We start from the raw sequence: 14,552 nt of genomic DNA, 5'->3' as shown, positions 1-14,552 counted from the left end.
GAAAAAGGCATAAACAAAGTTAATGAACTTTTAACAGGCACTTACAGGAATTTCTAAAGATGTTTTATCGATGTTCTGAAAATGATTTCATAAATGCGGAAAATTTATAGTGGGTTTTCTTCTAAGAATGGTCAATCTTGAAAAGTTCCATTTTTTTTTTTTTTTGAAGATTTTATTTATTTGACAGAGAGAAAGATCACAAGTAGGCAGACAGGCAGGCGGGGCGGGGGAGAGGCAGGCCCCCTGCAGAGCAGAGAGCCCGATGCAGGTCTCGATGAGGGTCTCCATCCCAGGACCCTGAGATCATGACCTGAGCTAAAGGCAAACGCTTAACCCACTGAGCCACCCAGGTGCCCCGAAAACTTTTTTTTTTAAAGATTTTATTTCTTTGAGAGAGTGTGAGTGTGAGAGAGAGATCATGAGCAGGGGAAAGTGAAGAGGGAAAAGCAAACTCCCCCTGAGCAGGGAGCTGGAAGTGGGACTCGACCCCAGGACCCTGGGATCATGACCCAAGCCAAAGGCAGATGCTTAACTGACTGAGCCACCCAGGCGCCCCAGAAGAAAGCTTTTTATGCCTAAAATATCAGAAGTAGAATTCAGAATATAACATGTTAATTGTCCTTGATTGTTATTTATTTTCCATCATTCATTTCCAATTTGAGGTGCTAATATACTAGGGTCTAGACACCATTTGATGTTTTATATTAAAATATATTAATAAAAGATTACTCCAAAATCAAAAATAAAAACAGAGCTAGAAACTAAAATGTTGTTTCTTCAAATCTGACTCATTCACAACAAAAATGACTAACAAGGAATCTTACACCCATCCTGAGCAATTTTAATTAAGAAGAAAAAAGAACAAAGAGAAGAAAGCTGCTTTTTGTTCAGTACTGCTTTTTTTTTTTCTTTGGACAGAAAGAGATATTTCACAAGCAGGCAGAGTGACAGGCAGAGAGGGAGGGGGAAGCAGGCCCACCGCTGAGCAGAGAGCCCAGTGCAGGGCTTGATCCCGGGACCCTGAGATCAAGACCTAAGCCGAAGGCATAGGCTTAACCCACTGAGCCACCCAGGTGCCCCTCAGTACTACTTTTAATTTCTCAAATTTTTCATTACCACATGGAAGTTACCAGTCAAAGGCACACAGGCCGGATTTTAGATCTCTGGATGACCTGAAGGGTATTGTCCTAAACTCAGACCTATTCAGATTCTACTCCTGCCGACCATACATATATCTTCTCGAAATAATATCCTTAGTGCAAATTTAAAAAACAAACAAACAAAAAAAAAACCCACTCCTCATATTGGCTAGTATAATTCTCTTAATATATTTCATTCCCCAAGGATAAATGTTTCAGGATTTTATTTAAGATTTTATTTATTTGAGAGATACAGAGAGACAGAGCATGAGCAAAGAGTGGGAGAAGCAGACTCCCTGCTGAGCAGGGAGACTGATGCAGGGATCAATCCCAAGACTCTGAGATCATGATCTGAGCTGAGGGCAGAGGCTTAACTGACTGAGCCATCCAGACACTCCAATATTTCAAGATTTTTTATTAAAATATGACTTTCAGCAGATATTAAACATAGTAAACTGACATAGGCATGACATCTTTCAAATGGCTGCATTGATGACAACCTGATGTTACTTTTCTCCCAATATGATACAGTAGAAAGTACAAACCTATTAAGTACTCTTGCCGAAAAGTCAATCAGAATCAAAATCAAATCTCCATACCTCAGTTGACAAGAAACACATGAAATAGAGGAACAAGTTAAATGACATCCATAAGGAACAATTAAATAGAAAATTGGTCTAGACTCTTCAAAAAAGTCACTATCATGGGGGATAAAGTAGGGGACCTAAGTATACACTAAAGAGCTATAACCATGAAATGAATGTGTGAACTCTGACTGGATCCTGATTTAAACTTTTTTTTTTTTTTTTTTTTAAAGATTTTATTTATTTATTTGACAGAGAGAGAGGGAGAGAGAGCGAGCACAGGCAGACAGAGAGGCAGGCAGAGGCAGAGGGAGAAGCAGGCTCCCTGCCAAGCAAGGAGCCCGAAGTGGGACTTGATCCCAGGACGCTGGGATCATGACCTGAGCCGAAGGCAGCTGCTTAAGCAACTGAGCCACCCAGGCGTCCCTGGATCCTGATTTAAAAACAAAACAAAACAAACAAACAAACTGGAAAAGACATTTCAATGAAAATTAGAAAAATCTAAATGTGGACTGCATATTAGTTTACTGAATTGTTAACGTTCACAGCTTTGATAGTTACAGTGTGTAGTAAGAGAATATTCTTTTTTTTTTTTTTTTCTTAAGTATACTCCATACCCAACATGAGGCTCAAACTCGCAACCTACAGCTCAGGAGCTGCACGCTTTACTGAGCTAGCCAGGCACCCCCGAATATCCTTACTCTTATAAAAAGCATGCTAAATTAGGAGAGAGGTGTCACGTCTACAACTTACTTTCAGACATCACAAAAAAAAAACCTGTAAATTTATAATTACATGTCAGTGTATATATGTATGTGTAGAAATAGATAAATAGAGCAGTTAATAGGAATTTTTTGTCTAGCTAGAAGGAATACAGAGGTTGAACTATTATTTTAACTCTAATGTAGATTTGAAATTTTTAAAAATACAAGTGTCTTTTTCCACCTCTAGGTTATAAAGATACCCTTCCATATTTTCTTTCATTAACTGTGTAGTTTTACATTTCACACTAAGATTGTTTTTTGTTTGTTTGTTTGTTTGTCTCTCTAGAGTCCATATTTGTATGTGGTATCAGATACAGACCATTTTCTTTTCCTATATAGAGAATTCCAGCTTTCTCTATAGAATCTCCTAGCCAATGGGTTCAGTCCCCACTGATTTGTGAAAGAATGATTTTTGGTCCCACGGAAAGACCTAACCAGAGACAGGGAAAAGGAACAAGAATGTAGGGAAAAAAGGAAAACAGAAAAAGGTAAAGGGTAAAGAGCAAAAGCATAAGTGCTTAGCTGAATAAGGGCTGAAGATAAGTGAAATTATTATCAACTTCCTATGCACAACCATATTTATTGAAGTACATAAAAGCCAATGAAAAAGGATAACTGAACATCTTTAAAAAAAAAAAAAAAGTACATGCCCTCAAAGCCCTTCAGGAAACACCCAATTTGTCTGGTATATAATAACACAAGGAGAAAGTTTTCAGAAATTAAACTATCTCCTACCAACCAAGAATGCGGATTACATTTTACTCAGCATTTACTCTTCTTCAGACAAAACAAAAACGATGGCAAAGCAGACATTCCAAGCATCTTGGGGACTCTTCTACAAACTTTCAGACTCCATGGAATGTTTCAAGGTGTCTTTAAAACTTATTTAATTGATTAATTTATCATCTAGATCAGAATTTTAAGACATGAATTTATAGAATTCATAGCTCTTCATCTCATTACTGACAGAAATGTAAACCGTTCTCTATAAGAAAACCCTAAAAACATACCTTTTATTTTCAGCCAAACTGGCTCCTTCATCCTTCAGCTGCTTACTCTTCTCAGCACAACCCTCAGAAAGCATTTCCTTCCTTCGTTTAATGCCATGAAGCCAGTTCCCTTCTTCATTCTCAACTACATCCTTCTCATCGGCAGCTTCAGCTTCAAACTGCTGGGAAGTCACCTTTGAGACCTTCTCGCCAATTTTCCTCTTCCATCCAAAGGAAGCCATTCTGGGAAATTACAAAGAAACAGCTTTAAAATTCAAACTTGGCCTTTTATAGAAGTTCTCCAAATAAGAGGTGAAGAAGGGATAACAGAATCAGACTGGCACCACTTTTTAAACTCCTAATTAAATGGTGGATCAGGCAATAGTCAACAAAGGTTGCTAACATCATAAAGAAAGCCAACTGGACCGTATCTCCTGGTGGAAGGGCCATACCACCAATGAAGTTCCTATGAAGGTCACAAATGTTGGACCTATGAAGTCAAAAACTAACTCTGAATCAGACTGAGTGTACCAAACTCTACCAGTTTATAAGAAACCTGTGATGTGGATGAGCATGCTAGATAACATGATGGAGATGAAGACAGCAAATTTAAAAAAAAAAAAAACCTTTAGAAAAATAAAACTGGCTTCTTCAAGAAACAAACTTCCAGGAAAAAAGAGAAAGATGGGAAATTAAAGAGAGACTTCAGAGATATACTAACCAAATAAAACCTATGCATCTTGTTTAGTTCTGGATTCAAAGAAGCCAGTGGGAAGGAAATATTTATGAAATAATAGAGGAAACCAGAACACTGATTTGATGTGATGATATCAAGGAATTATTGCTATTGCTTAAGGTATGATAATACTATTATAATTAATGTTTATAAAAAGAATGTTTATCTTTTAGGAATATATACTAAATATTTCATGAGATTAAATGATATCTAGAAATTTTTTTCAAAGTGATCACCAGGGGTGCGGTTGCAACAGAGGAGAAATATAGATGAAAAGATTGCTCTGGGCTGATAATTGGTAACATTAGGTGATACATACACAGGATTTCTTGTACTTCCCTTTCTCATACATGTTTGAAATTTTCCACAATAAAAAAAGTTTTTAAAAGAGTCAAACTTGGTAAATAACTTAATTCACAGAACTACTGGGTAAATCTAAAAGATGATACATGTTGAGCTTTGTAAATCAGCAATGATAAACAAATGTAAAGGATAACAAAGAAAGGACAATTGGAGAGACAAAATTAAGCACTCAACAAATTATGTATTTAGAGAAGGGTCTTACTGAGGAATTCAAGAACTCTTACTATGTGCATGGATAAGCTTAAAGACACTGAGAAATTCCTGGAATTGTATATATATTTTTTTCTATGTGTGCATTCTGGAGAAGAGTGTCTCAGCTTTCATTCCATTCTTAAGGGAGTCTAAACCCTGAGGTGATTATAATCAACTAGGGGCATAAGGAAAAGCCATGAAGCAGAGGTGTTTATAAACACTATCAAAGAATGGGCATTGTGGGAGTAAGGGAAAGAGAGAAATGAAATAATAAGTTCCAGCAGATGTCAAGGTCTTCATCACCGATGTACATGGCTGAAATAAAATACAAGTAATCAACAGAAGAAAGGAGACAAAAAAGTAAAAGGGACTATGAAGTTATTCACATGCAAAGGCCCAAGATAACGGCAGAACTTGGAGGGGTAAAAAAATTACAGGTCATGTGCCTAAGTTCTAACTAATACAAGGAAGGTTCAATACATTGTAGCAATCAAGAAATGCATGGGCAGATACACATGAACCACATGCTTTCCACTGGAGCAGGGATTTTTCAAAAAGTCCAGAGGGGTAATGTATTATAAGCTATAGTGGGGAATTAGGACAATGCCAAACTCTCTTCCCAGACCCGTTATAATATAGGAGATATATTATATGATATATATATGAGTTTCCTATGTTTGAAGAGGACTTTAAGTAACTTGGGGGAAGAACCAAGAAATGACTCAAAATGAAGTGTGGTTACATTGGAACAGAAGGCCAGAGGCACAGAGTTAAGACAGTGTAAAAGAATAAATCATTAGGAAGGTCTCATAAGATACCAGGTTAATATATCTAGATAAGAACTCTAGTGTTTATAATTGTCCCTATGACAAGAATGAGGATAATTCCATTTTCTGGCTTCAAGTTTCCAAATGGAACTTTGTTTCTAATTCAGCAATGTGAGGAACCAGGTAATGTGGGAACCCCATTAACAGAGGAAAATTTGGTATATTTATGTAGGGAAATTACATTAAAAATCATCAGTCGGGTCTATATTATTATTGGGAGCAGGGGTTAAGATGGAGAGGAAAGGAAAAAGGAACAGAGAGACCTTCAACCCAAACCATTGTTCTAAATGTCAAAGACAGGGACAGGCTAAGACCCCAGATGGAGGTTCTCAACAATGTATGGAAAAAGTCACACACAACACTGCCTTGGGTGTTTCTGCCATCTTCCTCCACAAATCCTTTAAGCTCTTCTAGAGGTCAGAGGCTGTGGAGGTCAGGCGAGAATGAGGTTACATGTGTATACAAGGCCTGATGACCACTAGTAGTTGACAAGTTTAGTCTTGAAGAGAGAGAAAGAAATACATTCCCCTCAGACAAGAGTTAATATTGAGTGAAAAGCACAGGTAAGTTCAGGGATAGGGGGAAAAATAATGAAGGATTTCCTATCCCTAAGCTTCACATTTTCCAGAGAAATAGGCAGGTCCAAGTAAAGGGAAAAGAAACAGTTTTGAGTACTTGAGAAGAATAGAAAAGTTCCAAAGTAATCACTATAGAGAATGGGAAAACAGGAAAACCAACAGTAAGGGATGAATAAAGATAGCAAGCAATATCAGGGGCACACTCGAGGTTAAAAAGCATGAATCTGTTACCAAGGCCATTAGCAGAGCTTTGTATTTTCTTCAAAACTGCCTGGAGACGACAAGAGTAGAGTCAATACACTCCAGAATAAGTGTTATTAGAGAGTAAAAAAGGATACTATGACTTCAGTGGAGACACTTGAGGCTTCCTGGAGGGGAGGATAAGTTTTGAAAAATAAAAGTTGGCAGCCTTAAAAGGAGGGTGAGTCCTAAGATATATGCGAAGCAGTCTCTAACCTGAAAAACTGAACACTCAGAGTTGATTCAGGTATCTTAATTAGTACTAGTCTGTTGTTCCACTAAGGTTATCTGAACGTCAAATTAAAACTTCTTATAAATAAGGCTTTCCTGAGTCTATAGTTAGATGCACGAGGCGCCAACATCCCAGCGCTTACGTTTTTTTCACCTGGGTAAGAAGTCATATGAGTAAATCATAATCCTATAGGTTTCACATTAAACTCATGAAACAACACAAATTCATTTAATACAGACTTATAGTTAATGAACACCATGAAAACTCTAAACAACAAAGCTGGGTTCTAAATTCTTCTGTTGGTCCAACGATCCTTACAGCAGGCATTCAATCACTGTGGACGGCTGGACAGTTCTCCCAGCCACAAGCCCAGAATGCATGTCTTCACTGCACCGAAGACGAGAAACTGCACCAGATGAGCACCCTTAGAAAACCGAAACAGCATCCTTCGGGTACCGGGATGTACTCGGAGGTCAGAAATTCAAGAAGCGATTTACCCGAAAATAGCACCGTAACAGAGAAACCTGTATTAGCAAGTTCCCGTGCGAAGTTCATAAAGGCTGCCCTGGACGTCACCCGCGAGTTCACCAGGCCGTGCTCAGCGGCAGACACCCCCATCGCGGGGTGGGAAGCAAGCTCGGGTCCGCTCCTCCCACCGCTAAGGGAAGGTCAAAGCAGCCCCGGCCTCCGTGGAGACGCTGAAGCCGCTCCTGACGCAGGCGTAAGGGAGGGCCTGACCCCCTGGAACCGCTCGTCTCCAGAGATCAACCTTAGCGTCCCCGCTCTGCCCACGCCCTTGTTGGGTGTCAACTCCGACATCTGAAGCTTTTTCCCCTAACCACCAGACGCACCAGCCTCGTTTAGGATTCTTCCTCCAGCTTCCATCATGGTCAGCGTAAACCCCACTTACCTGATGACCACTCCCCTGGGCCCGTGTTTACATTGTGCTTGCCTTTACCCACCGGAACCGGAAGCTGCCCTGCTGGACCTCCTACCGACCTGCCTTTGGCGCTAGGTCTCCCAAGAAACTGACCTGGCCGACCCGGGGCGTCGGAACCACGCCGAGAGACTGGCAGGGAAGAGGCGACTCTCAGAGCCCTTGTGGTTGCCAATCCCTTTCTCGGGACCACAAATCCCAGAGGTCACTGCGGCCGTTCCCACCCCACTACCCTCTGGGATTTGTAGTTTGAGCCACCCGCGCCCCGAGCGCCCTCTAGTAGCAGCCGGGAGCGTCCGGCGCACAGGCGACCGCAGTGCGCGTGAGCGCGGGAAATTAGGGCTGCGCGCGTTGAGGGGAGCGCAGAGAGAGGCAACCCCAGCCAGACTGCGTGCCCGGTTCAGTACGCCGGTGAAACAGTCGAGGCTGAGGGAAAAGATTTGGGAGTATTTCATCCCATTACGATAAGACCATGCCCTAAAGGACTTTACAGCCTACCTAAGAGACCGGCCAGACACAAAGGACAGAAGCAAAACTCCATGGCAAAGGAGTCCAGGGGAGCAGGTCGGGGAGAGAGGCCAGTGGTTCAGCTGTAGGCTTCACAGTGGAAAAAACAAGTAAGTTGGGCCCATAAGAAGTATAACCTGAAAGTAGCTGTGGTTTGCGTCTTGAAAATAATTAAGTGGGAAAATGTAACGCAGAGAACTGTTCAGGAAATTGAAAAAATAGGATTGTGGATTTACCGATGTAGCTGTCTTGTGCAAAGGAAGATCATTTCTGTAGACCAGGCTTTCTCAGCCTCCGCGGTCTGTTTCAAACTGCATCATCTTTGTTGGGGAAAGGGAGGCTCGCCTGTGCGGGGTGGGATGTTCAGCGGCATCCCTGGAAGCTACCCACTCCATTCCATCCACTCCCGTCGCCTCTACCACCTGTTGTGACGACGACCAGAATTGTCTCCAGTCACTGCCAGAGGTCCCTGGAAGGAAAATCGTTCCCCCACCCCTGCCCCGTTGAGAACCGCTGTTGTGGAACAATGATGCTCCGAGGTAAGCCTCAGACCCCCGAGGGTTGCCAAGACCTTTTCACATTACCTTCCTGTTCACAGTAAGACATCGTTTGCCTTTTCACAACGTTGACATTGCACTGGTAATGGAAAAGCAGTGGTGTGTAAAACTGATGGCAGCTCAGCCATCAAGGCAATGATACCAAACTGTGCTAGCTGTCCTTGTATTCGTCTCCACCACACTCATAGTACCCCCCCCCCCGCCCAAAAAAAGACCACTCAAAAATATCCTTCACTGGCGCGCCTGGATGGTTCAGTGGGTTAAAGCCTCTGCCTTCTCCTCAGGTCATGATGTCAGAGTCCTGGGATCGAGCTCCGCATCCGGCTCTGCTCAGCGGGGACCCTGCTTCCCCCCACCCGCTGCCTGCTGCTCTGCCTACTTGTGATCTCTCTCTCTCTCTGTGTCAAATAAATAAAATCTTTTAAAATATATATATATATATATATATCCTTCATGAAGCAGTAAAACTTATTAAAATGACCCTTGATGCTCATAAAGTACTTCTGCTGTGTATTGAAGTATGATGTCTCAAGTAAAAGCACTTGTGAGATTGCATTATAAACTGAAATAGATACATTTTTGTGGACTACAACTCTTATTTAGAAAAACAACCAGCCGTCCAGCTGGTTATTCAGGTTTGGGTATGTAATAGGCCTTACCCTGAAAGTAAACAAATGGAGCCGGTTAACTTCAAGAAAAACAGTTCATGGTGTTGCCCAGAATATACTGTCATATCATAGAAGTGTATCATATAGAAGTATGTAACTTCTGATATTAATTATGAAAGACACAAAGGTAGCAGCATGTTTCTTAATATGGGGAGAAGCTGACATGGCCATGTTCACTGCAAATCTAAAACACTGAAAATCCATCAAGCCAAATGTTTATGATTTGTGTACTTTTCTAAGCTACATACCTCTATAGCCTTTAAAGAACACGTATCTCCCTGACAAGACACTCACCACAGGTTTATGCCTTATGGTCACATTCTTCGTGCTTGGTTCATAGTAGCTGTTTGAGGGCATATGGGTTACAGTGCAAATTATTAAGTGGTACTTGAAGGTGTACCCCTTTCTAGGGATCTTTTCCTAAAACTCCCAAGTAGTTTTACACTGGTAAAGGCAACCTCCCACACCAAGTTTTCACACTACCTACCACTTACTTAAGCCAATGAACTTGAAGTACCTATTAGTATATTTAATACATTTCTCATGCTGTTAATTGACAATATAATCATCTTCCAAGTTGCTGGAAATCCTCTAAGTTTGTCATAGTTACCATTTATTGGCACTCACAATAAATAGAACAGCCTATTTGTCTACAATAGGACAGTTCAATAAATACTGATATTTCAAACAAGAAAATTTATTGTACAATTTTATACAGTCAGGGAAAATAAATTATCTAGAGCAACTTATAAATTCCCTAAAAAAACAATCTTACATGCTATTCATAACATTCTTTAGTACTGTTTTGTTACAACTGTCCAACTATTTTAAAGATTTAGAATGCCAACAATCTACCTCAATCAAGCCCTGCCTAATGATGCCATATGGGATATAAGATTTCATTATAGTTGAATTCTTTTTTTTTTTTAAGATTTGTATTTATTTATTTGACAGACAGAGAGAGATCACAAGTAGGCAGAGAGGCAGGCAGAGAGAGAGGGGGAAGCAGGCTCCCCGCTGAGCAGAGAGCCCGACGTGGGGCTCGATCCCAGGACCCTGAGATCATGACCCGAGCTGAAGGCAGAGGCTTAAACCACTGAGCCACCCAGGCGCCCCATTATAGTTGAATTCTAACAGTAGTGGAATTCTAACCAGATCCAATGTTGACAACAAAGAAAATGGGTAACTACATTGGCTTTTATTGTATTCATCTTAGTATTTTTTGTGCAGGTGGTTTTTAGATGAAATAAAAAACCAGTAATTTAGTTGAGACAAAGATCACAGTTGAATGCTAAGATGTGTTTAAGCATTGTATTTTATAATTAGACACATTGTCAAAAAGATGCACAGGTGGTCTGCTATGAATAGGTGCTTTTTTTCTTAGCTTTCCCAGAAGTTAAAAAATTTAAGCACAATGTAACATGAAAAATGATGTTTTTCTTTATCATCCATTTTTTAAATCAAGGTATTTTAAATTATATGCTTAAATATACCCCAGTCAAAACAAACATGAACACATCTCAGAGATACTGTACTACGAAGATTGATTTCTACCCTATCACCAATGTATAGTTGTGTTGTACGTGGAATTTCAGTCACCTTGTCAGGAGAATTCACAATGAAAATGAGATTTCTGCTGTGGGTGGAGAAGATGGACAAAAGTTAGGGGAAAAGATTTATACAACACACTTGTCTCTTATTTGGAAGGTGCCAGTCAGAGCACAGATGCACAAAGCTCTCCATCCAGCCACAGTCCACAGTCCACCAAGCATTCATTCATGTAAGTGGTAGCACTGCAAAAAGCAGGGAAGGGGGGATGGAGAGTGTGCTCTCATCTTTTTGTATAAAATAATTTAAAACTCTGAAAAACTACAAACGCATCTCAAGAGAAAATATAATCAAAGTAAAAGCAATGGAGTTTATTTCAGTGAAATTAAATTAGATATATTAAGCTCCCATATCCCCCAACCTGTAGAAAAGTTCCTCTCGGTGAGAAATCATTTATTTTAATGGCAAAATTTTTTTACATATCAGTAAAATCTGTTATATTTAAAACTATGTATACAGTACATTTCTGGCAAAAACCTTATACATCTTTCAGTTGTCAAGACAAAGTAAAAATATGGTTGCAGAAAATCACAAAAAATATAAATTGCTGAAAAGATAATAAAAAAGATTAAAAATCATTTGCATTGACTCCCTTTATCTTCAGTTAGTAAGAATTTGCAGACTACAAATTTTTGAAAGTTCTGATGCAACCTTGACATATTCAACCAAAAGTTGTCATTTCAAATATCCCAGCTTAAAAAAGAATTTACTGCAATAACCTGTGCGTTTATCATACTATTTGTACAAGTGCAATATTTAAATATCTTCAAAATAAAATTCAGTAACTAAAAGGAATCACAATAACTTAATAAGAAGCAAAGTTTACAAAATTAACAATTTTTAGAAGGTCCTATTTAATTGGTTCCTCCTTTTGTTCTCCCGAACTCCCCTCAACAGCTTATAGAGACATTATGAAGATGCCTTAGTTATATACAAATTTGTAACTTTAAAAATACAGTCTTCTGTTCTTAACATCAGGAACATAATGCTGCATTTTACAGACCCTACATTAAGCCAATATTCCCCAAAACAGGGACCACATACAAGTTATAAATACACTTGTGAACTTATTATTTAAGTTGAACTCCTATTAGTTTATACAGCTTTCAGATTCTACGTTGAATAGAGAAGCCCTGGACAAAAAGAAACAAGATTTTTCTTTTGAATTCAGTGCACGTTTCTAGGGGCGCTGGAACCAAATCTACGACAGTTAAGTATGTAAGCTATCAAGACACTTGAGTACATTACTGTCTGAATACACAGGTGCTCACTGTATTTGCCAAAAACATTTCTATAATACAAAGGTAGGAAATGAGAAATAAGATAGCTCTTTTGTAATGGAAAAATGATCGATACCAAAAAATCAATACCTTGGAGTTAAAATAGTATAAGGCAATTATGGGTGATACAGTATTTTTTATTATTAGCATACACAGGACACCAATTTTAACTGATATGACTTTAAATTTTCATTTACAACTATTACGGAATGCTACTAGGAAAAAGGAAAGAGCAAGGAAAAGAAAATATAGAGATCGTACAAAGATTATTTAACCATCTTTAGGCAGTTCCCATAATGCTACTTTTTAAAAAGTGACTAAAATCCAAAACGTATGTGACCATTTAGAAGCACTAATTAATCTGTTCCATATTATATTGAAATAATAATGTCCTATCTAAGGAGACAGAACCAAATGCAATTTGTAAACTTTCACTGAATCCTGGTTTGAAATAATGAGCTATATAAGAAATTTGGAGGGCAACTGGGGCATGGTTGGATGACATTAGGGAATTACTAATTTTATGTTTTAGGAAAATGTCATTATTTTTAGGAAATGCTTGAAACGTTGAGGGTGATTACGTCAGCAACAGCCAAGTGGTTCAGGGGGAAAAAGCATACACACACACACACATATATACACAACTATATCTATATATAGATAGATAGATAGATAGATAGATATAAACCAAACATGGCAAAACATTGACCAATGTGGAATCTAAGTGGTAGATACACATGTGATCCAACCTACAGCCTTTCAATTTTTCTGTTTTTAAAAATGTTCACAATAAAATTTGGGAGAAAAAGTCGTATCTGAGCACTTAAACAATTTGTAAGAAATGTTCTTTCTGTGTGCTAAATCAATTTAAAAGATACATAACTGAATGACTAGAAACTTTTTATATACATTCAATACTGACATGAGCAGCGAACTTTGTGAGATTGACAAAAACATGATTTATAGTATATGCAGCTCAGCTCTTGTGACAAAAAGAGATTTATATACAGAATATAGTAAGACAAACTAAGATTTACCTTAGTGCCTAGAGTATCTGAATATATAAGTTCTGTGCATTTTTGGACTTACCAAGCTAAAGAGAAAATTTTAATTGTGTCTAATATCTTTGATATGCTCACCAGATACTAAAAAATATTAAGGGAAGAGATATGGAATAGTCATCCAGACTGTCACTACAGTTAGAAGATACTTGCTATTTAAGAAGATAAGGAGCCCCCAAAACAAAATCACCTATAAAGATCTCTGGGGATTCTAGGCAAATATTTATTGAATAAATTTATGAAGCAGTTATATAACACATCAACATGTAATAATATATGAAGGCCTTTATGGTAAATTAATATTCTACAAAGCCCTGTCTACACTAAATATAAAATAGCCAAATATCAAGTGAGCCTGAGAGACCTATAATTCATTGTGAATATTACATTATGCTTTATGCCTACTGAACAATGAACAAAATTATCTTAATTCATTTTTGCACATTAGGCTTTTAACTACTAATCATACTCCAATTTCTGTGCAAACTGCATTCCAAAAGGCCAATCCTCAGTTATAATTAGGTATAACTTGATTATATATGGAAGCATTTGGCTATTATTTATTATGCATGCTTATTGCTATCAAAGAAATAAGCAAAGTTTTAGGTTTACTGTGCAAGAATTTTAATTAGATTTGCACACATCTCAAAAAATTCTATTGTGTGACTTCCAGGTCTCGGAGTTAAGTCAACAGGAGAAGAGTCAAGTGAGGTCATAGATGAGGTAAGAGAAGCTTCTGAGGATTTTCCTTGAGCCTCAGCATCTGAATCATTCCTTTGGCAAGATCGATAGTTGCTTACAGATCCCGATCTCTGTGGAGTAGCAGTCCCTGATTTGGCTTCAGTAATTTCATCTGGACAAAAAAAATTTCAATGGATTATAATCCATGACACCCCCCAAAAGTTTAATAGCATTTAATTTGCTTCTTTCAGACCAATGACCAGCTACTAAAACCATGTTTATGCTGAATACTTTCTAAAATAGAGGTGATGAGTCTGTGTTAAACCATTTGCCTTTTTTCCTTACAGTATGTATTCTCCTGATGGCTAATCAAGATTGGGTACAGTACACAGTTACTCATCAGTCTTGCAATCCAAAGCTAAAAGCCCAATAAACTAATAACCATGGGACTCAATAAACATCCTTCCCTAGTGATAAAAATTAATCCCTCTGTATTAAAATCATAGAATAAATGCACTTAAAATTTGGAAATAACAATGGAAATAATCTCATCCCACCCTTTGTTTTACTGATAAATAAATATAAACCCCAGAAAGTGAAGTGACTTGC

General features: G+C 38.5%; 2 protein-coding genes across 7 annotated transcripts in view; both read right to left on the bottom strand.

The window, feature by feature from the left end:
* TTC33 (tetratricopeptide repeat domain 33) overlaps positions 1-7,812 on the bottom strand; it is a 32,144-nt gene extending 24,332 nt beyond the window's left edge. Inside the window, exons 1-2 of one of the 4 annotated variants that reach the window (XM_044232499.1) lie at positions 7,678-7,812; positions 3,498-3,719 (exon numbers count right to left, since the gene is read on the bottom strand). In XM_044232499.1, coding sequence (XP_044088434.1) covers positions 3,498-3,718 — 221 coding nt within the window. In that variant the 5' untranslated portion in view covers position 3,719; positions 7,678-7,812. The other 3 variants (XM_044232498.1, XM_044232500.1, XM_044232501.1) reach the window with 3 other exon arrangements.
* Positions 7,813-11,211: 3,399 nt separating this feature from the next.
* PRKAA1 (protein kinase AMP-activated catalytic subunit alpha 1) overlaps positions 11,212-14,552 on the bottom strand; it is a 32,838-nt gene continuing 29,497 nt past the window's right edge. For all 3 annotated transcript variants that reach the window (XM_044232495.1, XM_044232497.1, XM_044232496.1), the window contains one exon: positions 11,212-14,115. In XM_044232495.1, the coding sequence (XP_044088430.1) occupies positions 13,871-14,115 (245 nt within the window). In that variant the 3' untranslated portion in view covers positions 11,212-13,870. The remainder of the gene's footprint in view (positions 14,116-14,552) is intronic.

Source organism: Neovison vison, chromosome 1, assembly GCF_020171115.1.
Source record: "Neovison vison isolate M4711 chromosome 1, ASM_NN_V1, whole genome shotgun sequence".
NCBI lineage: Eukaryota > Metazoa > Chordata > Mammalia > Carnivora > Mustelidae > Neogale > Neogale vison.
Note: the sequence above shows the minus strand (reverse complement) of the source record. Positions and strands in the feature narration are given on the sequence as shown.